This window comes from Bufo bufo, chromosome 4, assembly GCF_905171765.1.
Source record: "Bufo bufo chromosome 4, aBufBuf1.1, whole genome shotgun sequence".
Classification (NCBI taxonomy): Eukaryota; Metazoa; Chordata; class Amphibia; order Anura; family Bufonidae; genus Bufo; species Bufo bufo.
In genome coordinates, this window is record NC_053392.1 from 11904481 (window position 1) to 11930028 (window position 25548).

The 25548-nt window shown below is 45.8% G+C and overlaps 2 protein-coding genes across 2 annotated transcripts in view; one reads left to right on the top strand and one right to left on the bottom strand.

Moving 5' to 3' along the window:
- LOC120998306 (oocyte zinc finger protein XlCOF7.1-like) overlaps nt 1-25548 on the top strand; it is a 1981422-nt gene that overhangs the window by 972009 nt on the left and 983865 nt on the right. The window contains exon 7 of the mRNA XM_040428964.1: nt 1470-1561. Coding sequence (XP_040284898.1) covers nt 1470-1561 — 92 coding nt within the window. The remainder of the gene's footprint in view (nt 1-1469; nt 1562-25548) is intronic.
- The window catches only part of LOC120998388 (zinc finger protein 316-like), a 224581-nt gene that overhangs the window by 107435 nt on the left and 91598 nt on the right, over nt 1-25548 (bottom strand). The gene's annotated exons all lie outside the window — the stretch shown is intronic.

Consider the following 25548-nt stretch of genomic DNA (forward strand, 5'->3'; position numbering starts at 1 on the left):
AGGAAGGAGATCAGCAGAAGAATATTAGACTTTACCTTGGAGATCATCACCCTGCTGAGTGGAGAGGTAAACTTTTCTAGATTTCACTCCTTTTTATTGTATTCTGTAACAAGTCAGACATCGGAAAGGAGAATCCAGGGTCCTGTAGAACGGCCTTCAGACCTTCCAAGTGATGGAGAACCTCAAGATCAGCCACCAGTATGGTCAGTGATGTATCATGGGGACCAATAGTCATGTTGTAGGAGCCATGAGAAGGTAAGTAGGCACGTTGTACCCAGGAGGAGAGGAAGCAGAGGAGGAGATGGCCTGGACTGTGGCCTGAAGGGAATATTTCTACCACTAGTGTGACATCTAGAAGATACTGGACTATAACAAGGAAGCCTCCACTACATCTAGAGGAAAGAAGGTTTCTCAACCAACATAGAAGAGGAGTCTTTACTGTAAGAGCAGTGAGACTATGGAGCTCTCTGCCGGAGGAAGGAGTCATGGGGGATTCTCTAGAAGAGTCCAGAAGGAGCCTGGAGGTCTGGAGGGTAGTAATATTCCAGCTTCTAATGTCTAGATTACTGGAGATGAGACCATGATCTAGGGAGCAATTCTAAATGTAGGTCTGGAGTCAAGAAATAATTTCTTTCCCTAAGTGTCTCTCTCCATCCACAGGATTACACCCTAGTGAAGAAGACATTGGGAGGGACTCCCATCATCCATGAGTCAGGAGGATGGAGCAGGACCCCCATCACAGAGCCTCCCCCCCTGATACATGAGCAGAAGATCCTAGAACTCACCCACAAGATGCTTGAGCTGCTGACTAGAGAGGTGAAACTGCTGGGAATGCTGGGAAATTCACCATCAAAAGCACTGAAGGGGTCTGTGTGATGACGGTGTCATTGTGTTGTCAGGTTCCTATAAGGTATCAGGATGTGGTGCTCTATTTCTCCATGGAGGAGTGGGAATATGTAGAAGGACACAAGGATCTGTACAAGGAGGCCATGATGGAGGCTCACCGGCCTCTGACATCACCAGGTAAGAGGAGATCGTCCTGATTATAAAAGTGTAAAGATCACATAGATACTACTCTCATCATCTCATGTAATAATCTCTCCTATCCCTGTGTGTTTCATACAGATGGACTCATAGAAGGAAATCCCCCCGAGAGATGTCCCCGTCCTCTGTATTCCCAGGACTGTCCAGAGGAGAAGCTCCCAGAGAACCATCAGGTAGATGGAGCTGATGTCTCACCAGAATCTGACCAGAAAGTGATTGGACCAAAGATCAATTTAAATTTTTCTTGTCTAGGATGAAAATCTGATGGATATTAAGGTTGAGTTTAAAGTTGAAGAAGAGGAGATGGATTTATGTAGCGCTCATCAGTGTAAGAATTGTCTGCATCGAGGGTCCCCTGGATACTACTCCCATTATCTTATCATCACATGTAATCAATCTATCCTTTCACTATGTGTTTCTTACAGATGGACTCATAGAAAGAAATCCCCCTGAGAGATGTCCCCGTCCTCTGTATTCCCAGGACTGTCCAGAGGAGAAGCTTCCAGAGAACCATCAGGTAGATGGAGCAGAGCCCTATACATATCTATATAGGGGGGTCCTGCAGTCATAGAGGGGTCATAGATTGTGGGGGTCTCTTATGTGGATCTGTTAGATTTCCCACCTGTCTGCTGTATTGTACTGACTTGTTACAGATGACAAATCAAGGGGAAGATCTGACTGATATTAAGGTGGAGGATGAAGAAGAGTGGATGATGGGCGATCCCCCGTGTAAGAGTGAGGTGGAGGAGGACATTCCAGTCCATGTGACCACAGGTATGGAATCATGAATGGAGGAAGGGAATTGTGAGGTTTCTTCAGGTGAGGCTCCACCTTAGAGCTGCAGTAAAGTAGACTCCGGGCAGTGACCCCTGTGTTATGTACAGTGCAGGAGAAATCTTCTCCCAGCTCTTCTCTCCATTCTCTCATGCTCCAGGCTGGACACTCGGCTTAGCATCAGGTTTTGGAGGCACGCCGGCTGCGATGAACGGCTGCAGTGTTGGCCAGGGTCTGAGAAAACTCAGTTTCACCACCTTAAGGCCTCTTTCACACGGGCGTTGCGGGAAAATGTGCGGGTGCGTAAAGCGGAACACCAGCGATTTTTCCGCGCGAGTGCAAAACATTGTAATGCGTTTTGCACTCGCGTGAGAAAAATCACGCATGTTTGGTAGCCAAACCCGAACTTCTTCACAGAAGTTCGGGCTTGGGATCGGTGTTCTGTAGATTGTATTATTTTCCCTTATAACATGGTTATAAGGGAAGATAATAGCATTCTGAATACAGAATGCATAGTAAAATAGCGCTGGAGGGGTTAAAAAAAAGAAAAAATAATTTAACTCACCTTAGTCCACTTGATCGCGAAGCCCGGCTGCTCGTCTGTCTCCTTTGTTGAACAGGACCTGTGGTGAGCATTAATTAAAGGAAAAGGACCTGTGGTGACGTCACGCCGGTCATCACATGATCCATCACCATGGTAAAAGATCATGTGATGACCGGAGTGACGTCATCACAGGTCCTGTGCCTGTAATTAATGCTCACCACAGGTCCTGTTCAACAAAGGAGACAGACGAGCAGCCGGGCTTCGCGATCAAGTGGACTAAGGTGAGTTAATTTTTTTTTTTTTTTTTTTTAACCCCTCCAGCGATGTTTTACTATGCATTCTGTATTCAGAATGCTATTATTTTCCCTTATAACCATGTTATAAGGGAAAATAATAATGATCGGGTCTCCATCCCGATCGTCTCCTAGCAACCATGGTGAAAATCGCACCGCATCCGCACTTGCTTGCGGATGCTTGCGATTTTCACGCAACCCCATTGCCTTCTATGGGGCCTGCGTTGCGTGAAAAACGCAGAATATAGAGCATGCTGCGATTTTCACGCAACGCATAAGTGATGCGTGAAAATCACCGCTCATGTGAACAGCCCCATAGAAATGAATGGGTCGGTATTCAGTGCGGGTGCATTGCGTTCAACTCACGCATCGAATCCGCGCGGAATACTCGCCCGTGTGAAAGGGGCCTAAGGGGTTTTCCAGGCTCTTGATATTGATGAGTTATCCTCAGCATATGGCATTATTATCTGATTGGTAAAGGTCTGATTGCCACTCCTTCACGGTCAGCTGTTCCTTGAAGGATCTAGCACTTCTAATGAAATAGGAAACACAGCGCCGTTCAAAGTGCAGTGGCCCTGTATCACGGTCGGCGTGGCTATCACATACGTGACACAGAGGGAGGGAACGAGGAAGGCCCTGCCCAAGTGAGAAGGAAGATGGTGACCCCTGACTCACCTGGCGGCTGGCACCTGGCTGCCCTGACGTCCCTAGACGGGTTCCTCACCCGTACGCCGATCACGTGCCTAAAGCCCTGGCTTTCCCTGAGCTGAGCCCTAGGTAGTGAACAGAGCGATGGGAACACTAGTCCGCACCACTAACTCTAAGGGAAAACACCAAGGGGAGGACAGACAACACAGACTCAACATATATTCCCAGGTGGGCGACAACAGGAGACAACAATAAGCCCAACAGGGATCCGGAGGGTAGCACACAGGAACGACAACCAGGATTAACCACTCCAGTGGGTCAGTATAGATGTCCAGGCAGGAAGCTCTATAACTGGCAACTAGAGAAGTGTGAGGGGAGAATATAAGGAGGTAGGGAGTGGCAGACAAGAAACAGCTGAGGAGGAGAAGCTACGGATCCCTGAGAGAGACAAAAAGGATAGCAAGGCAAACACAGAAAACAATCACTAAAAAACAACGTGATCTTTAGATATAGAGCGCGCAGCCACCCGCTGCGACTTCCTGACCCCGGGTATAACGGAGTCAGACGTGGCTCTTGATACCCTCGTGACAGTACCCCCCCTTTCACGAGGGGCCTCCGGACACTCAGGACCAGGTCTCTCCGGATGAGAGGCATGGAAAGTCTGAATTAACCTGTTGGCGTTTACCTCTGACGCTGGAACCCACATTCTTTCCTCGGGACCGTAACCCCTCCAATGCACCAGATACTGAAGAGAGCGGCGGACCCGACGAGAATCAACAATTCTGGCTATTTGAAACTCCAGATTACCAGCCACAATGACAGGAGGAGGTGGCAGCGGCGATGGTTCTAGAGGTGGAACATACCTCTTGAGTAACGATTTATGGAAGACGTTATGGATCTTAAAAGTCTGAGGTAGCTCCAGGCGAAAAGCCACAGGGTTAATGATGGCTACTATTTTATAGGGACCAATGAACCTAGGACCCAGTTTCCAAGAAGGAACCTTCAACTTAATATTCCTAGTAGACAACCACACATAGTCATTCACTCCTAGGTCCGGACCTGGCGACCGTTTCTTATCGGCCATGCATTTATATTTACCACTCATCTTTTTCAAGTTAACTTGCACCTTCTGCCATACCGATGAAAGAGATGAAGAAAACCTTTCCTCTTCGGGAACCCCAGAAGACCCCCCCTCTTTGAAAGTACAAAATTGGGGATGAAAACCGTATGCACCAAGGAATGGTGACTTGCCAGTGGACTCCTGATAATGATTATTTATGGCAAACTCAGCTAACGGTAAATATGATGACCACAACTCTTGGTTTTCAGACACAAAACACCTTAAATATGTTTCTAGGTTTTGGTTGGTACGCTCAGTCTGTCCATTCGACTGAGGATGGAAAGCTGAGGAAAAGGACAAGTGAACCCCCAAACGGGAACAAAAAGCTTTCCAAAACTTAGAAATAAACTGGGTTCCCCGATCCGAAACCACATCGGAAGGGACCCCGTGAAGCTTCACGATTTCACTGATAAACACCTGAGCGAGAGTTTTAGCATTAGGAAGTGCGGGTAGCGCAATAAAGTGTACCATTTTGCTAAACCTGTCTACTACTACCAAGATAACTGTTTACCGCCGACAACGGTAAGTCAGTGATGAAATCCATTGACAGATGTGTCCATGGCCTATTGGGGATGAAAAGTGGCAATAAAAACCCTGCTGGACGTGTATGAGAGACTTTCGCGCGTGCACAAGTAGACACGAAATCCATTACATCCTGACACAACCTTGGCCACCAAAAACGACGAGATAAAAGCTCCAAGGTTGCTTTACTACCCGGGTGTCCAGCAAGTGCCGAATTATGATGTTCTTTTAATAATTCAAGACGCAGGTTTAACGGTACAAACAATTTCTCTGAGGGGCAAGAGGCCGGGGCGTCCCCCTGAGCCTCTAACACCTTTCCCTCTAGAACAGAGTGTACAGCAGAGACAACCACTCCTCTTTGTAAAATAGGTACCGGATCACAAACATTACCCCCTCCAGGGAAACTACGAGATAATGCGTCTGCCTTGGTATTTTTTGCCCCAGGACGATAGGTGATTACAAAGTTAAATCTGGTAAAGAATAGCGACCACCTAGCTTGTCTAGGGGTGAGACGCTTAGCCGATTCTAGGTACAGAAGGTTCTTGTGATCCGTAATCACCGTGACGGGGTGGATTGCTCCCTCTAAGAAGTGACGCCACTCTTCAAGCGCCAGTTTAATCGCCAACAGTTCCCTATTTCCAATATCATAATTCTTCTCCGCAGAAGATAATTTTTTGGAAAAGAAAGCGCAAGGACGCCATTTGCCAGGAGACGGACCCTGAGACAATACAGCTCCCACTCCCACCTCTGACGCATCTACCTCGACAATAAAAGGCTGGGAGACATCAGGTTGAATTAGAACAGGTGCCGAGGTAAACCTCTCCTTTAGAGAGGAAAATGCATCTTTAGCGGCGACAGACCATTTGGAAAAATCCGTCCCCTTCCTAGTCATGTCGGTAAGGGGTTTAACGATCACTGAATAATTTTTAATGAACTTTCTATAGAAATTAGCGAAACCCAAAAACCGTTGTAGGGCTTTAAGGTTCTCAGGAAGATCCCAATCTAAAATTGCCTGGACCTTCCCAGGATCCATACGGAAACCTGAAGCAGATAATAGATATCCCAGGAACTGTAATTCCTGAACAGCGAAGACACATTTTTCAATTTTCGCATATAATTTATTCGTCCGTAGGACCTGCAGTACTTGTCTGACATGCACCTCATGTGTTTTCAGATCAGCCGAATAAATTAAGATATCATCTAGGTATATGACTACAAACCTGCCGATGAGATGACTAAAAATATCATTAACGAAATGTTGGAAGACAGCAGGGGCATTGGTCAGACCGAAAGGCATAACTAGATTTTCATAATGCCCCTCAGGGGTGTTAAAAGCTGTCTTCCACTCATCCCCTTCCCTGATACGAATCAGATTGTAGGCCCCCCTAAGATCAAGTTTGGAGAACCACTTAGCACCCGCAATCTGATTAAAAAGGTCAGGAATGAGAGGAAGAGGGTATGGGTCACGGATGGTTATCTGGTTTAACTCACGGAAATCTAAGCAAGGACGCAGGCCCCCATCTTTCTTTTTAACAAAGAAAAACCCTGCAGCCACGGGTGAAGAAGAGGGTCTGATGTGTCCCTTAGCCAGACTCTCGGAGATATAATCTTTCATGGCTTGTCTCTCGGGACCCGAAAGATTATACAACCTGGACTTGGGTCATTTTGCCCCGGGAATCAGGTTAACCGGGCAATCATAAGGACGATGAGGTGGTAGTTTCTGACAACCCTTTTCAGAAAAAACGTCCTCAAAGTCCGAAATAAATGTAGGTAGGGAAGCTATGGAGGCGATTAAGCAATTGTTATTTAAGCAATTCTCTCTGCAATGCTCACTCCACTCCAATATCTCCCTGGCCTGCCAATCCACCACTGGATTGTGCGCTACCAACCAGGGAAGACCCAATACCACCGGAGAGGGAAGGCCCTCCAGAACGTAACATGAAAGACACTCATTATGGTGGTCCCCTACCCGAAGGTGTAAATTACGAACAATGTGGGTGAGGTTTCTCTGAGACAGAGGAGCAGAATCTATAGCGAATACGGGAATAGGTCTCTGCAGCGTACAGAGAGACAAACCCATAGTGCGGGCAAAATGGGCATCAATCAAGTTTACCCCTGCTCCACTGTCTAGAAAAACAGAAATAGACTCCGTCTTAACACCAAAAACAATGACCGCTGGTAACACAAATTGAGATGTTTGTATGGAGGAAACGTATACCCCCCGGCTGACATCCTCCGCACAGCCCGGGGTTAGTAGTTTTCCGACGGTCTTTTGTTTTTGAGAAAGGAGGGACAGACATTAATGAAATGACCCCTCCCCCCACAGAAAAAACAAGCCCCCCCCCCTACGGCGAACCTCGGGAGGACGGACCTGACGAGAAGTTCCGCCTAGCTGCATAGGCTCATCTAAGTCAGTACAGGCTGACTGTTGCTTGGGAGAGGTAACCAATTGCTCCGGAATTTTCGATCTCTCCCTAAGACGTCTATCTATTCTGATAGAGAGGGACATAACAGCATCAAGGGAAAGGGGGGTCTCATACAGCGCCAGTGCATCCTTAACCCTTTCAGATAACGCAGAGCAGAACTGACTCCTGAGAGCCGGGTCGTTCCACTGAGTATCCGTAGCCCACCTACGGAACTCTGAGCAATATTCCTCTGCTGACCGATCTCCCTGTAGGAGTCTCCGTAACTTCGACTCAGCCAGGGCGACTCGGTCAGGGTCATCATATATGAGACCCAAAGCCCCAAAAAATCCCTCCACTGACCGAAGAGCCTGAGAACCAGGGGGTAACGAGAACGCCCAGGATTGCAGATCCCCCTGAAGCAGGGAAATGACAATCCCTACCCGCTGTTCTTCATGACCTGAGGAGTAAGGGCGCAACTTAAAATATAATTTGCAGGCCTCACGGAACGTCGCAAATTTGTCCATTCCCCCAGAAAATCTGTCGGGAAGAGCAACCTTGGGTTCAGTGACAACCTGGTTACCCATAGCAACCGCTGGGGGTGCGGTCTGCTGCATTTGCTGCTGTTGTTGGAGAACAGACGCCTTCAATCCTGCCACCTCCAAAGACAGGCTTTGAAGCTGTTCTGCCAAGGCATCAATAGGATCCATATTGGATTCTAAGTAGAGAGAGAAAAAAAAACAACAAATAAAAAATTATATAAATTTTTTATTTTATTTTTTTTCTCAAAAAGTAAGGGCCAGTTATAATATCACGGTCGGCGTGGCTATCACATACGTGACACAGAGGGAGGGAACGAGGAAGGCCCTGCCCAAGTGAGAGGGAAGATGGTGACCCCTGACTCACCTGGCGGCTGGCACCTGGCTGCCCTGACGTCCCTAGACGGGTTCCTCACCCGTACGCCGATCACGTGCCTAAAGCCCTGGCTTTCCCTGAGCTGAGCCCTAGGTAGTGAACAGGGCGATGGGAACACTAGTCCGCACCACTAACTCTAAGGGAAAACACCAAGGGGAGGACAGACAACACAGACTCAACATATATTCCCAGGTGGGCGACAACAGGAGACAACAATAAGCCAAACAGGGATCCGGAGGGTAGCACTCAGGAACGACAAGCTGGATTCACCACTCCAGTGGGTCAGTATAGATGTCCAGGCAGGAAGCTCTATAACTGGCAACTAGAGAAGTGTGAGGGGAGAATATAAGGAGGTAGGGAGTGGCAGACAAGAAACAGCTGAGGAGGAGAAGCTACGGATCCCTGAGAGAGACAAAAAGGATAGCAAGGCAAACACAGAAAACAATCACTAAAAAACAACGTGATCTTTAGATATAGAGCGCGCAGCCACCCGCTGCGACTTCCTGACCCCGGGTATAACTGAGTCAGACGTGGCTCTTGATACCCTCGTGACACCCTGCTGGGTTACTGCAGCTCAGCTGCCATTAAAGTTAGGGGCAGCTGTGCTGTAGTAACCTGGTACAGCCACAACCCTTACTGAGCTTTCTGTGAAGGTTCTCATTCATCTTGGTCATGGTATATCAGTAGTGATCAGTAGTGAATGGACTTAGTCCGACTGGTTTGTATGACAAAATGACATTACATTTCAGTGACTTGTGCTTTGAGAATGTTTATAGATGTATATGAATTGTATTACTTTCATGGATTGACACTTTTTATCTATTATCTCAGTCTGTGGACGAAGCCGGTTACTGCAGTGCTGCTTCCATTCATCTCAATAGTAGCAGCACTACATGAACCAGCTCTGTCCAAAGCACAATGAATGGACCTAATCAGAGGTGTGTGGGACCCCTGACAATCAGATACTAAAGGCCCAGCCTGAGGATAGGCTTTTAATTATAAAGGAGTGGACAACCCCTGTAAGGTCTAAAATAGGCCGTTCACAAAGTGTTTAGGTTATTGTAATAAAATCATCTCCACTTGATATCTAAGGACCAACTGTGGTGGCAGAGGACAGGCCTGATTGTCAGAGAAGGGTGTGATTCTCAGATTTCTGAATGTTTTCCGGTCTGGGTTTATGTAATAGAAGTGATCGGTGAGTGTAGAGCAGAGTCCTGGACTTTATCATCCATCCATTATAATTATAAGGACACGACCACAAATGATTTTCTTTTAGTTTAGTTTTTGATTCAGTATTTTGTGCCAAAGCCAAGAAAGGATTCATATAAATGGGAAATATAAAGGAAGGACTTGTACTTCTCCTTCCTTTTGACATAAAAACTACATCAAAAACTGCACACAGCCTGATAGGAAGCTTCTAGATTTGTCTTCTTTACTGTTTGAAAAGAAAACACAAAATTTGTTTTTAATCCTAACAGAAAATCCAAGTAAGAACTCTGAGGGAAACTTCATCTTATCACTAAATTATACAGGAGAAGATGAAGATATCGGGCAGTGCTCTTCAGGAGAAAACGTCATTTCCTGTAATGTCCATCCAGGACTACACAGAACAGATCTGTCATATAATGCTCCTAATCATAAGGAACCTTCTCCTGACCAATCACAGATTGTTATCACAAGTACCGGGCCCAAAGAGGTTGCAAATTTTCAGTGTGGGGAATGTGGAGAACAGTTTACAGACATCTCAGGTCTATATGCACACAGAAGAAGTCACACAGGAGAGAAGCCATATTCATGTTCAACATTTGGGAAAGGTTTTATGTATGAATCGCAAGTCATGAAGCATGAGGGAATTAACACAGCAGAGACGTCGTATTCATGTTCAGAATGCGGCAAATGTTTTATAAAAAAGTCAAGTCTTATTAGACATCAGAAAATTCACACAGGAGAGAACCCATTTTCATGTTCCGAATGTGGGAAACGTTTTATATATAAATCAAAGCTTACTGAACATGAGAAATTGCACAAAGTAGAGAAGCCATATTTATGTTCAAAATGTGGGAAAGGTTTTATATATAAATCACAGCTTACTGATCATGAGAGAAGTCACACAGGAGACAAGCCGTATCCATGTTCAGAATGTGGGAAAGGTTTTATATATGAATCACATCTTGCTAGACATCAGATAGTTCACAAAGTAAAGAAGCCGTATTCATGTTCAAAATGTGGGAAAGGTTTTATATATAAACCACTGCTTGTTGATCATGAGAGAAGTCACACAGGAGAGCAGTATTCATGTGCAGAATGTGGGAAATGTTTTCGTTATAAAGGGAGCCTGAAGGTGCATCAGATAAGTCACACAGAAGAAAGAACATTTATATGCTCCAAATGTGGTGACTGTTTTACAAAAAAGTCAGGACTTGTTTCACATGAGAAAATTCACACAGGAGAGAAGCAATTTTGATTTTCTTTATGTGAAAAAGAAAAACAGAATTTTAAACTCATTAGAGAATTCACACATAGAAGAAATTAAATTGTTGTTTGGAATGTGGGAAGTGTTTCCAGGCATTAAACAGCCAATATGAGAGTATATTTTTCTGTGGAATTACCCTGGGTCTGCCAAAGAGCCAAATTATATTACCCAGTGACCAGGATCAATGGAGGAAAAGTATTGTGGATATGAGAAAAAAAGAAGAAGAGGAGAGTTGTTTACTGTCAGAGCAGTGAAGATGATTGTCCCCATGGACCTTGCTTCTTACCGTATTCATACCTCCGCCAGCACTGCAGGAGAATCCAGAGGGACACAGTGAGAAACGGAAGGACATTTCCTGTAGACTTTTATGTAACCTATGTGGACATATGGAATGGGTATTTGCTCTTCATTAATACAATATATCAAGATAAAGGTGATGGGGAAATAACAAATTGAGTTGACAATAAATTGTTAAAAACCCAGATCTTCTATTTCCTTCCATTTCCTTCTCTTTACCTCATTCACACTTGTGTATTCTGGTCAGTATCTTACATCAGTATTTGTAGGATATAAATAGGATCATTCATCTAGGTCATGATATATCAGTAGTAATACAGTCAGGTCCATAAATATTGGAACATCGACACAATTCTAAAATTTTTGGCTCTATACACCACCACAATAGATTTGAAATGATACAAACAAGATGTTCTTTACCTGCAGACTGTCAGCTTTAATTTGAGGGTATTTACATCCAAATCAGGTGAACGGTGTAGGAATTACAACAGTTTGCATATGTGCCTCCCACTTGCTAAGGAACCAAAAGTAATGGGACAGAATAATAATTAATAAATCAAACTTTCACTATTTAATACTTAGTTGAAAATCCTTTGCAGTCAATTACAGCATGAAGTCTGGAACGCATAGACATCACCAGACGCTGGGTTTCATCTCTGGCGGTGCTCTTCCAGGCCTCTACTGCAACTGTCTTTAGTTCCTGTTTGTTCTTGGGGCATTTTCCCTTCAGTTTTTTCTTTAGCAAGTAAAATGCATGCTCATTCGGATTCAGGTCAGGTGATTGACTTGGCCATTGCATAACATTCCACTTCTTTCCCTTAAAAAACTCTTTTTCCCAAAGCATACTGCAAAAGCAACCATTTTCCATCTGCAGTGTGAGCCGTCCAATGAGTTCTGAAGCATTTGGCTGAATATGAGCAGATAATATTGCCCGAAACACTTCAGAATTCATCCTGCTGTTTTTGTCAGAAGTCACATAGTCAATAAATACAAGAGAACCAGTTCCATTGGCAGCCATACATGTCTACGCCATGACACTACCACCACCATGCTTCACTGATGAGGTGGTATGCTTAGGATCATGAGCAGTTCCTTTCCTTCTTCATACTCTTCTCTTCCCATCACTCTGGTACAAGCTGATCTTGGTCTCATCTGTCCATAGGATGTTGTTCCAGAACTGTGTGGGGAATTGGGTGTAAAATAATAAACTAACACATTTTAGCAGGCTAGGGTTATTTGGAGGACCATGCAAGGGCAGCACTTGTGTTGAATGTCAATTTTTGACAGGTTGAGACGACAATAGCATTTGGTAAGGTTAGGAATTCTCCTACTTCAGCTTATTATTATTAGCTTGACATATAAGGAGCAATTAGGAAACCATGATGTAAGGGATTCTACTAGCTAACCATATATGTTTGTTACAATGCTAAATTTAGGATACAATACACCTCAATGGAGAGTCAGACTTTAACCCCTTAAGGACACATGACGTACCGGTACGGCATGTTTCCCGAGTCCTTAAGGACACATGACGTACCGGTACGTCATGGCTTTAAATAGCGATGCCGGCGCCGCGGGGGTTAATCGGAACGGGATGCCGGCTGAAATCATTCAGCCGGCATCCTGTAACAATGCAGGGGGGGGTCATTTGACCCCCCCGCATCGACGATCGCAGAAAACCGCAGGTCAATTCAGACCTGCGGTTTTCTGCGTTTCCGGTCCATTCGGGTGTCCTGTGACCCGATGAACCGGAAAAAGACTGCGATCGGTGGCGTAATTATACACCACCTATCGCAGTCCGAGGATTTGGAGAGGCGGTGCTGGCCCTGGTGCTGAATGCCGCTGTCCAGGGTGCTGATTGGTGCAGGGGAGAGAGGCGCGAGATTCAAACTTCCTGCGCTCCTCTCTCCCCTCCTCTTCCTGTCCAGCACCCTGACCGTGCAGCATCGTCCAGCACCAGCTCCTGTGTCCCCCTAATCGCCATCCATCACCCTCCTGCACCCATCGCCACCCAGGTAGGTTAGGGTCAGTGAGGGAGAGGCACCGTTAGGCAGGGAAAGAAGGGAAAAGTTAGAAAAAAAAAAAAAAAAAAAAAAAGCACATTTATTCTAAACTTTTTTGTTTCAGCTTTCAGACCCCAGCCCCCCCCTGCCACTTGCCCCCCCGCATCCCCCCCCCCACCAGCCCCCCCCCCCACCAGCCCCCCCAATCCACCCACCAAACCCCCCCCCCCCCCCCCCCACCAGACCCTTCCCCCACCACCACTTTTTTTTTTTCTGCGTGCGCTGACTGTCCGGCACTCTTAGCGTCCGGCCACTGTTAGCGCATCGCCCGCCCCACCACCCCACCGACCGCTGATCAGCGTTGAACCGCTGATCAGCAAGTTTGAACTTTTTTTTTTTTTTCTAACATTTGCCCATTTTTTTTGCCTGGACTTTTTAGTACGTGAACACCCGTGCCCCCACACACACGCACATAGAATAAAGGTTTACACGCACGCACATACACACGCACACACACACACCCATGGCCCGCCGGATGTTCTCGGTGGAGGAGGCATACGCCCAGATTGCCTCCGACTCCGAGAGCCCCAGTGAGGATGAGGATGACCCCACGTTCCTTTTGTCATCCGCATCCTCCTCATCATCATCGGATGACGATGAGCCACCAAGGCAGCGGAGACGCCGCCAGGCGGAGCCAGGGGCCCCACATGCTAGGGATCCTGTGGCCCACCCTAGTACGAGCCGCCCTGGGGTTCGTACTGGTTTCCCGGCCCACCAAATAAGCCCATCGGAGCCCCCTGCCGATGAACTTAGCTGGTGTCCCCCAGTGGACTTTGAGCCCGAGATTCCGGATTTTGCTGGCAATCCAGGAATCCAGATTCCCACAGTGGGGTTTACTGAAATGGACTTTTTTAGTTTTTTTTTCAGTAACCCACTGGTGAATCTGATGGTGGAGCAGACGAATCTGTACGCCCAACAGTTCGTCGCTCAAAACCCGGGCTCATTTTTGGCTAGACCCGGTGGCTGGACGCCGGTCAGTGCAGCCGAGATGAGGACATTTTGGGGCCTCGTGCTGCATATGGGTCTAGTGCAAAAACCCAGTGTCAGACAATACTGGAGTGGGGACATACTCTACCAGACCCCACTGTACAGTACGGCCATGACACGCTCCCGGTTTGAGGCCATCCGGAAATGTCTGCATTATTCCGATAATGCAGCATGTCCCCCCCGAAGTGATCCTGCCTATGACCGGCTGTACAAGATACGGCCGGTCATCAATCACTTTGGGGCCACATTTCAGCAGGCCTACGTACCTGGAAGGGAGGTCGCGGTTGATGAGTCTCTCGTTGCGTTCAAGGGGAGACTCAGTTTCCGCCAATACATTCCCACAAAGCGGGCGAGGTATGGCGTGAAGCTATACAAAATTTGTGAGAGTACCTCAGGGTACACTTACAAATTTCGTGTGTACGAGGGGCGAGATTCCCGGATTCAACCACCAGAATGTCCCCCCACTCTGGGTGTTACCGGGAAACTCGTGTGGGACCTTATGTACCCACTGCTGGATAAGGGTTACCACTTGTACGTGGACAACTTTTATACCAGCATTCCCTTGTTCAGGTCCCTTGCCGCCAGATCCACGTTCGCTTGTGGGACCGTGCGGAAAAATCAACGCGGCCTCCCTGCCCACCCCCTCCAGGTACCCATCCCCAGGGGTGAGACCCGTGCCCTTACCAGTGGAAGCCTGTTGCTGGTCAGGTATAAGGACAAGAGGGATGTCCTTATGCTGTCCACAATCCACGGTAACAGCACCACCCCCGTCTCTGTGCGAGGTACCGCGGCAACGGTCCTCAAGCCCGATTGTATCGTCGCCTACAATCGGTATATGGGAGGAGTTGATCTCTCTGATCAAGTCCTCAAGCCATATAATGCCATGCGCAAAACCCGGGCATGGTACAAAAAAGTTGCGGTCTACTTGGTACAGGTTGCCATGTACAACTCTTTTGTACTATCCCGAAGCGCTGGCAACACAGAGACATTCCTCCAGTTCTATGAGGCAGTCCTCAAAGACCTGATCTTTTCGGACCGGGAAAGAGCAGGCCGGAGTACCTCGGGAACTGGAGGCGCCCGGATCGTCCCTGGCCAACACTTTCCAGGTGTGGTCCCCCATACTGGAAAGAAGGGACGAACCCAAAAAAGATGCAGAGTGTGTCACAAGAGGGGGATACGGAAGGACACCACCACTCAGTGTGACACGTGCCCCGATCATCCGGGCCTCTGCGTTATCGATTGCTTCAGGGAGTATCACACTTCCATGGAGTACTAAATTTTTATAATCCCCAACAGTCCACTAGAGAACATAAAAAACTATGTCTCTCAGACTTTGGAGACACAGAAACAATTTTTCTTTCCCCAAAAAATATTAGTTTTAGTGCAGGCATCCTCAAACTGCGGCCCTCCAGATGTTGTAAAACTATAACTCCCAGCATGCCCAGACAACCTACAGCCATCAGCAGGGCATGGTGGGAATTGTAGTTTTACAACATCTGGAGGGCCGCAGTTTTAGAATGCCTGCTTAGTGTCTCCAAAGTCTGAGAGCCATACATATTGGGCATCGTCGCGTGCGTAAAAGTCGTCGCTATAAAAATTACTTTTGACCAAACGCCTCGGATGAACGGTGTTAAAAATATAAAATAAAAACGGTGCCAAAACACCTATTTTTGGGCAAAATTTCAATTTGAATCCATTTTGCCGGTAATAAAGCAACGGTTAACAGCCAAACAAAACTAAATATTTATTGCCCCGATTCTGTAGTTTGCAGAAACACCCCATATGTGGTCGTAAATGGCTATATAGCCGCACGGCAGGGCATAGAACGAAGGGAACTCCATATGGTTTCTGGAAGGCAGATTTTGATGGACAGTTTTTTTTTTGACACCATGTCCCATTAGAAGCCCCCCCTGATGTAGCCTAGACTAGAAACTCCAAAAAAGTGACCCCATCTAAGAAACTACACCCCTCAAGGTATTCAAAAGTTACTTTACAAACTATGTTAACCCTTTAGGTGTTCCACAAAACTAAATAGCGAATGTAGAAACAATTTTAGAATTTAATTTTTTTGTTACATTGCCTCAAAAAGAGTAATATAGAGCAACCAAAAATCAAATTTACCCCTAAAATAGTCCCAAAACAACAACCACCTTATCCCGTAGTTTCCTAGATGGGGTCACTTTTATGGAGTTTCTACTCTAGGGGTGCATCAGGGGGCTTGAAAGGGTACATGGTGTAAATAAACCAGTCCAGCAAAATCTGCCTTCCAAAAACCATATGGCGTTCCCCTTCTTCTATGTCCTGCCGTTTAGCCAAATAGTAGTTTACGACCACATATGGGGTGTTTCTGCAAACTACAGAATCAGGGCAACCCATTTTGAGTGTTGTTTGGCAGTTAACCCTTGTTTTACTCCTGGAAAAAATTGATTATATTGGAAAATTTTCCAAAAAATAGAAATTTCAAAATTGTTTCTCCATCTGCCATTAACTCTTGTGGAACACCTAAAGGGTTAACAAAGTTTGTAAACCCAGTTTTGAATACCTTGAGGGGTGTACTTTCTTAGATGGAGTCACTTTTTTGAAATTTCTATTCTAGGGGTGCAACAGGGGGCTTCAAATGGGACATGGTATAAACAAAACCAGTCCTGCCAAATCTGCCTTCCAAAACCCATATGGTGTTCCCCTCCTTCTATGTGCTACCGTTCGACCAAACAGTAGTTTACGACCACATATGGGGTGTTTTTGCAAACTACAGAATCAGGGCAACCCATTTTGAGTGTTGTTTGGCAGTTAACCCTTGTTTTACTCCTGGAAAAAATTGATTATATTGGAAAATTTTCCAAAAAATAGAAATTTCAAAATTGTTTCTCCATCTGCCATTAACTCTTGTGGAACACCTAAAGGGTTAACAAAGTTTGTAAACCCAGTTTTGAATACCTTGAGGGGTGTACTTTCTTAGATGGAGTCACTTTTTAGAAATTTCTATTCTAGGGGTGCAACAGGGGGCTTCAAATGGGACATGGTATAAACAAAACCAGTCCTGCCAAATCTGCCTTCCAAAACCCATATGGTGTTCCCCTCCTTCTATGTGCTACCGTTCGGCCAAACAGTAGTTTACGACCACATATGGGGTGTTTTTGCAAACTACAGAATCAGGGCAACCCATTTTGAGTGTTGTTTGGCAGTTAACCCTTGTTTTACTCCTGGAAAAAATTGATTATATTGGAAAATTTTCCAAAAAATAGAAATTTCAAAATTGTTTCTCCATCTGCCATTAACTCTTGTGGAACACCTAAAGGGTTAACAAAGTTTGTAAACCCAGTTTTGAATACCTTGAGGGGTGTACTTTCTTAGATGGAGTCACTTTTTTGAAATTTCTATTCTAGGGGTGCAACAGGGGGCTTCAAATGGGACATGGTATAAACAAAACCAGTCCTGCCAAATCTGCCTTCCAAAACCCATATGGTGTTCCCCTCCTTCTATGTGCTACCGTTCGGCCAAACAGTAGTTTACGACCACATATGGGGTGTTTTTGCAAACTACAGAATCAGGGCAACCCATTTTGAGTGTTGTTTGGCAGTTAACCCTTGTTTTACTCCTGGAAAAAATTGATTATATTGGAAAATTTTCCAAAAAATAGAAATTTCAAAATTGTTTCTCCATCTGCCATTAACTCTTGTGGAACACCTAAAGGGTTAACAAAGTTTGTAAACCCAGTTTTGAATACCTTGAGGGGTGTACTTTCTTAGATGGAGTCACTTTTTTGAAATTTCTATTCTAGGGGTGCAACAGGGGGCTTCAAATGGGACATGGTATAAACAAAACCAGTCCTGCCAAATCTGCCTTCCAAAACCCATATGGTGTTCCCCTCCTTCTATGTGCTACCGTTCGGCCAAACAGTAGTTTACGACCACATATGGGGTGTTTTTGCAAACTACAGAATCAGGGCAACCCATTTTGAGTGTTGTTTGGCAGTTAACCCTTGTTTTACTCCTGGAAAAAATTGATTATATTGGAAAATTTTCCAAAAAAAAGAAATTTCAAAATTGTTTCTCCATCTGCCATGAAGTCTTGTGGAAGACCTAAAGGGTTAATAAAGTTTGAAAAAACAGTTTTGAATACCTTGAGGGGTGTAGTTTCTAGAATGGGGTCATTTTTGGGAGGTTTCTATTATCTAAGCCTCACAAAGTGACTTCAAACCTGAACTGGTCCATATAAAGTGGGATTTTGAAGATTTCTGAAAATTTCAAAATTTGCTTCTAAACTTCTAAGCCTTGTAACATCCCCAAAAAATAAAATATCATTCCCAAAATGCTACAAACATGAAGTAGACATATGGGGAATGTAAAGTCATCACAATTTTTGGGGGTATTACTATGTATTACAGAAGTAGAGAAACTGAAAGTTTGAAATTTGCTAATTTTTCAAAATTTTTGGTAAAAATTGTATTTTTTTATGCAAAAAAATTAACTTTTTTGACCCAATTTTAGCAGTGACATGAAGTACAATATGTGACGAAAAAACAATCTCAGAACGGCCTGGGTAAGTCAAAGCGTTTAAAAGTTATGAGCACTTAAAGTGACACTGGTCAGATTTGCAAAAAATGGCCTGGTCCTTAAGGTGAAATAGGGCTGTGTCCTTAAGGGGATAAAGAAGGCTTCATCTTTTGACTAGGGCAGAGCATTCTTGGACGGACACCTGTTGCTCTCAACACACACAGACTCACACATACATGTTACTTTGGGGAAATAAGCTTTTTCACTTATTTTAATTGTTTAATTGCTTGCTTGTTAACTTTCAAGACTTATTTGCTGTGCTATATTTTTCTCTTTCTAAACTTTGTAACTTTCTTTTTATGAGAATTAAATCCTTCTAATTTTTATCTTTCATCACGAACTTTGCGCATTTTGTTGGGCTCCTTCTAAAGCATTTCTTGAAAAATAGAGAAATGCTGGACGTTATTCTACATTGGGTCAGCACAACCTGTATGTGGTGCACATCACTATGGCGAAATACATATACAAACGAAAAACACAAATGTGATAGCACTCTACATCCAGCAATTTGCCTCCATGCTGGATGAGGCATTGGTGTACATTTTGGCCAAAGCGTAGTAAGTGTCACAACCAGACAGCTGAGAAGCTCTGACAGGAGCCGTCCAGAACCTCCTCCTTGAGTTTCTTTGTTTTGGTTTCAGTTCCTCATCTCGTTAGCCTATCTCAGCTGTCATGCAGTTGGACTGATTGCTTCTCTTTAAGTTCCTCCCCATAATGCATTAGGTTGTGGCTTATACAACTTCCTGGAGTGTGTGTGCTTGCTGTTCCTAGTTCCCAGTCGTCTGCAAGATAAGTGCTGTTTATGTATTTGTGATTTTCTGTTTACTGGATCCATGAGACCTGCCACTCTCCCTGACTGCTCAGCCTATGCGAACACCCCAAAGGTGGATGGGCGCATATCCACGTACCTCGACTATCTTACACCTGAAGACCCTACAATAGTGAGGGGACACGACCACCGGCTCCCTACACAGACACGGAGGGAGTCAGGGTCACCTGGACCATAACCCTCCCAATGAACGAGGTACTGGAGGGAACCGCGGACAAGACGAGAATCCACAATCCTAGAGATCTGAAATTCAAGATTTCCATCAACCATAATCGGAGGAGGAGGCAAAGGCGAGGGTACAATAGGTTGAACATAAGGTTTCAATAAGGACTTATGAAAAACATTATGGATCTTCCAAGTCTGAGGAAGATCAAGACGGTAGGCAACAGGATTGATGACAGACAGGATCTTGTAAGGCCCAATAAACCTAGGACCCAACTTCCAGGAGGGAACCTTCAATTTATTATTCTTGGTAGACAACCACACCAGATCACCAACATTCAGGTCCGGACCAGGCACACGTCTCTTATCCGCCACACGCTTATATCTCTCACTCATGCTTTTTAGATTATCCTGAATCTTTTGCCAAATAGATGACAAAGACGAGGAGAATCTGTCCTCATCAGGTAAACCAGAAGACCCCTCTCCCGAGAAAGTCCCAAACTGCGGATGAAACCCATATGCACCAAAAAATGGTGACTTATCAGAGGACTCCTGACGACGGTTATTTAAAGCAAACTCAGCAAGGGACAAAAAAGAACACTAATCCTCCTGATTCTCCTCTACAAAACAGAGCAGATATGTCTCCAGATTCTGATTGACGCGCTCCGTCTGGCCATTCGACTGCGGGTGGAAAGCAGAAGAGAATGACAACCGAACCCCCAAGCGAGAACAGAAAGCCTTCCAGAATCTGGAAACAAACTGCGTGCCCCTATCAGAGACTATGTCTGAAGGGATACTATGCAATTTGACAATGTGGTCAATAAATGCCTGCGCCAGCGTCTTAGCATTGGGCAAACCAGGAAAAGGGATGAAATGCACCCATTTTGCTAAAACGGTCCACCACCACCAGAATCACAGTCTTCCCCGAGGAACGAGGCAGGTCCGTTATGAAGTCCATGGACAGATGTGTCCAAGGACGGGAAGGAATGGGTAAGGGAAGGAGAGGACCTGATGGCCGTGAATGAGGGACTTTGGCACGAGCGCAAGTCTCGCAGGCTGCCACAAAACCCTCAACCGACTTACGAAGCGCAGGCCACCAGAATCTCCGAGCGATGAGATCCAGTGTGGCTCTTGCCCCCGTGTGCCCAGCAAGGACCGTATCATGGTGTTCCTTAAAAATCTTGTGTCTTAAAGTGAGAGGCACAAACAACCTCCCAGGAGGACAAAGATCAGGAGCCTCCGACTGGGCTGCCTGCACCTCTGCCTCCAATTCAGGAAAAAGAGCAGAGACCACCACACCTTCAGCCAAAATGGGACCCGGGTCTTCAAAATTCCCACCTCCCGGAAAACAACGTGACAGGGCATCTGCCTTCACATTCTTAACCCCAGGGCGGAACGTGACAACAAAATTAAACCTTGAAAAGAACAAAGACCATCTGGCCTGTCTCGGGTTTAGACGCTTGGCTGACTCCAAGTAGGCCAGATTCTTATGGTCAGTAAACACGGTAATAGGGTGTCTGGCTCCCTTTAGCCAATGGCGCCATTCCTCAAAAGCTAACTTGATGGCCAACAACTCCCTATCTCCCACATCGTAATTTCTCTCTGCGGAGGAGAGTTTCTTCGAGAAAAAGGCACACGGTCGCCATTTGGCAGGAGAGGAACCCTGAGACAAGACCGCACCTACACCCACCTCAGAAGCATCAACCTCAACTATGAAGGGTAAAGAAATATCAGGTTGTACCAGGATGGGAGCGGAAGCAAAACTCTCCTTGATATTAGAAAAGGCCTTAAGCGCCTCTACCGACCAGGAAGAAAAATCTACCCCCTTTCTGATCATATCAGTGAGTGGTTTAACAACAGAGGAATAATTCTAAATAAATTTCCTGTAATAATTGGCAAAGCCCAAAAAACGCATCAGCGCCTTCTGATTCTCAGGAAGCTCCCACTCAAGCACAGCGCAGACCTTCTCGGGGTCCATGCGAAAACCAGAAGCGGAGAGAAGAAACCCCAGAAATTGAATTTCTGGAACCGCAAACACACATTTTTCCAGTTTCGCGTATAATTTATTCTCCCGCAGGATGAGCAAGACCTGACGTAAGTGTTCCTTATGAGTCTTGAAATGAGGAGAAAAAATCAAAATGTCATCCAAATACACTAATACAAATTTTCCCATTAAATGATAAAAAATGCTGTTCACGAAATGCTGAAAAACGGCTGGGGCATTCATCAAACCAAAAGGCATAACCAAATTCTCAAAATGGCCCTCAGGGGTATTGAAAGCCGTCTTCCATTTGTCTCCTTCTCTGACCCTGACCAGGTTGTATGCCCCTCTTAGGTCTAATTTGGAAAAGACTTTAGCCCCAACAACCTGGTTAAACAGGTCCGGAATTAGACTCTCAGAGATATAAGCACGCATAGCGACCCTCTTAGGTTGGGAAAGATTGTATAAACGAGATTTAGGCAGCTTGGCGCCTGGGATGAGATTAATAGGGCAATCGTACTCCCTGTGCGGAGGCAAATCCTGAACTCCACTCTCAGAGAAGACATCCGAAAATTCAGAGAGGAAAGGTGGTACAGTCTTAGTAGAAACCTCAGAAACAGATGTCATGAGGCAATTCTCTCTGCAAAAGTCACTCCAACCATTTATTTGCCTCGCTTGCCAATCAATGGTGGGGTTATGTTTAGTGAGCCAGGGTAGCCCCAACACTAGAGGAGTAGGCAAACCGCTAAGGACGAAACATGACACATCCTCAACATGAGCATCACTCACAATTAAACGGATATCGTGAACTATGCACCAGTTCACATGCGGCGCTGGACGGCGGCCGTCTCTGCTTCTGTGCCATGCTGGTGGAGTGATGGGACCCGGGGCCCATGTGTCCTCACTGTATAGTGGGGCTGCTGTGCGGCTGCTGGATCCCATTGCCTGCTGGAGCGGTGTGGAGGCGTGGTGGTCGCCGCACGGCTCTGCGCCATGGTTAGAGTAGGTTCCCACTTAAACAAGAGGCAACCTTGTCGCGGTAAGTGGGCCTATGCGCTTTAATCAAACTGTATACTAATTGTCTCTTTATAGTGCACAGCAAATGATTGATAGCATCGCTGTATAGCCATGTTTTATCATAAGAAATGCTGATAATTGAAAACAGTTGTATATCAGAAGCATAGGTATGAGGATGTGCGATTTAGAGATTCTCTCTACATATCTATGCCCTTTAATGATTTCTGAGAAAGTGGAGCGGAATCAATAGCAAAAACAGGAATATCCTTTCCCAAAGTGCATACCTGGAAACCATGAGTTATTGCAAATTGATTATCAATGAGATTGACAGCTGCTCCACTATCCACAAAAATCTCACAAAAAATGCTCTTGCTCTCTAGCACCACCCTAGCAGGCAGGACAAAACGGGAACTACAAGCAAACGGAAAGCCTTCAATTTCCGCCTCAACCCTGCCAATAGTAACAGACGGAACATTTTTAAAAGATTTTTTCCTTTTTGTTTCTTTATTACTCTCAGAAAACTGCCTGTATCTCCTAGAGGGACACACATTTGCCAAATGATTTATACCTCCACAACAAAAACAAACCCTCCCATGCGGGCTGAATCTTCTATTGTCTGAGGCAATCAACCCCAACTAGATGGGTTCCTGCTCAGAAGGGGCTGACAGTGACTGAGACCCCTGCGCACAGAATGAGACCTCTGCACTGTCCCGGGACTGAGCATGACAGGAAGGAGAGATCTCTCCTCTCTCTCTAAGACGCCTGTCAATACGAACGGCCTGAGACATAGCAGAATCCAAGGAGGTAGGTCTCTCATGAAAGGCAAATGCATCTTTCAATCCTTCTGAAAGACCATGGCAAAATTGACTTCGGAGTGCAGCATCATTCCAACCAGTATCAGCTGCCCATCTCCGAAATTCTGAGCAGTATATCTCTGCGGATTGTTTACCCTGGCATAACAGACGTAGTCTAGACTCAGCCAGAGCAATACGATCCGGATCATCATATATCTGACCCAGGGCTAAAAAGAATTCATCCACTGAATGGAGGGGCTGTGCCCCCTCCGGCAGCGAAAAGGCCCAGGACTGAGCGTTACCCCTGAGCAGCGATATAATGATCCCCACCCTCCGTTCCTCATCACCAGAGGAATGGGGAAGAAGGCGAAAATGGAGTTTGCAAGCCTCTCTAAAACGCACAAAATTCTCACTACCCCCGGAGAACGTATCCGGGAGCGAGATCTTAGGCTCAGAACAAACTCCATGAACGCAAGCTGAACCGGTCACTTGAAACTGAGAAAAAGTCTTACGGAGATCAGCTACCTCCAATGAAAGACCCTGGAAGCGTTCAGCCAAAAGTGAAACCGGATCCTGCTTGGGACGGTTTTGGCGGCTTATAATGTCACGGATGGTGTACAGGGAAGCAAGACAATACAATATAATCTATGACTCACTGGATCCACAACTAAGGAACAAAAGGGAGACCCCTGCATGAGACCTGCCACTCTCCCTGACTGCTCAGCCTATGCGAACACCCCAAAGGTGGATGGGCGCATATCCACGTACCTCGACTATCTTACACCTGAAGACCCTACAATAGTGAGGGGACACGACCACCGGCTCCCTACACAGACACGGAGGGAGTCAGGGTCACCTGGATCCAGTAAACAGAAAATCACAAATACATAAACAGCACTTATCTTGCAGACGACTGGGAACTAGGAACAGCAAGCACACACACTCCAGGAAGTTGTATAAGCCGCAACCTAATGCATTATGGGGAGGAACTTAAAGGGAAGCAATCAGTCCAACTGCATGACAGCTGAGATAGGCTAACGAGATGAGGAACTGAAACCAAAACAAAGAAACTCAAGGAGGAGGTTCTGGACGGCTCCTGTCAGAGCTTCTCAGCTGTCTGGTTGTGACAGTAAGCCACTCACCACGTCAAGGTCGCCTCTATTTGAGTGGTCCCTAACACTAGTTCCTACCTGTTTATGGGCCATGACAGCCACACAAAATCCAGGGAATGCAGGTGAGCGTGCACGCCAAGCACACTCTGCTTTTAACCCCGTCCGGTGCCATTACAGCTTTCATCGGATCCAGTGATGCAAGTACCAACATGCACGCTGAGCCCACCATATACTCCTCCTGGAGCCAAATGGCTACTGGTAGGTTCTATATAAGCAGACTCAGTTTTATACTGACTTTAAAACCAGCCTCCAGGACAGATTGACTGGTCAGGTGTGCAATGACTCCAAGGAGATCGCCACGCCTCCAATATATACTACAAAGAAAAAATGTGGGGAATTAGGTCAGCACAACCTGTATGTGGTGCACATCACTATAGCGAAATACATATACAAACAAAAAATGCAAATGTGATAGCACTCTACATCCAGCAATTTGCCTCCATGCTGGATGAGGCATTGGTGTACATTTTGGCCAAAGCGTAGTAAGCCACTCACCACGTCAAGGTCGCCTCTATTTGAGTGGTCCCTAACAGTAGTTCCTACCTGTTTATGGGCCATGACAGCCACACAAAATCCAGGGAATGCAGGTCAGCGTGCACGCCAAGCACACTCTGCTTTTAACCCCGTCCGGTGCCATTACAGCTTTCATCGGATCCAGGGATGCAAGTACCAACATGCACGCTGAGCCCACCATATACTTCTCCTGGAGCCAAATGGCTACTGGTAGGTTCTATATAAGCAGACTCAGTTTTATACTGACTTTAAAACCAGCCTCCAGGACAGATTGACTGGTCAGGTGTGCAATGACTCCAAGGAGATCGCCACGCCTCCAATATATACTACAAAGAAAAAATTTGGGGAATTGGGTCAGCACAACCTGTATGTGGTGCACATCACTATGGCGAAATACATATACAAACGAAAAATACAAATGTGATAGCACTCTACATCCAGC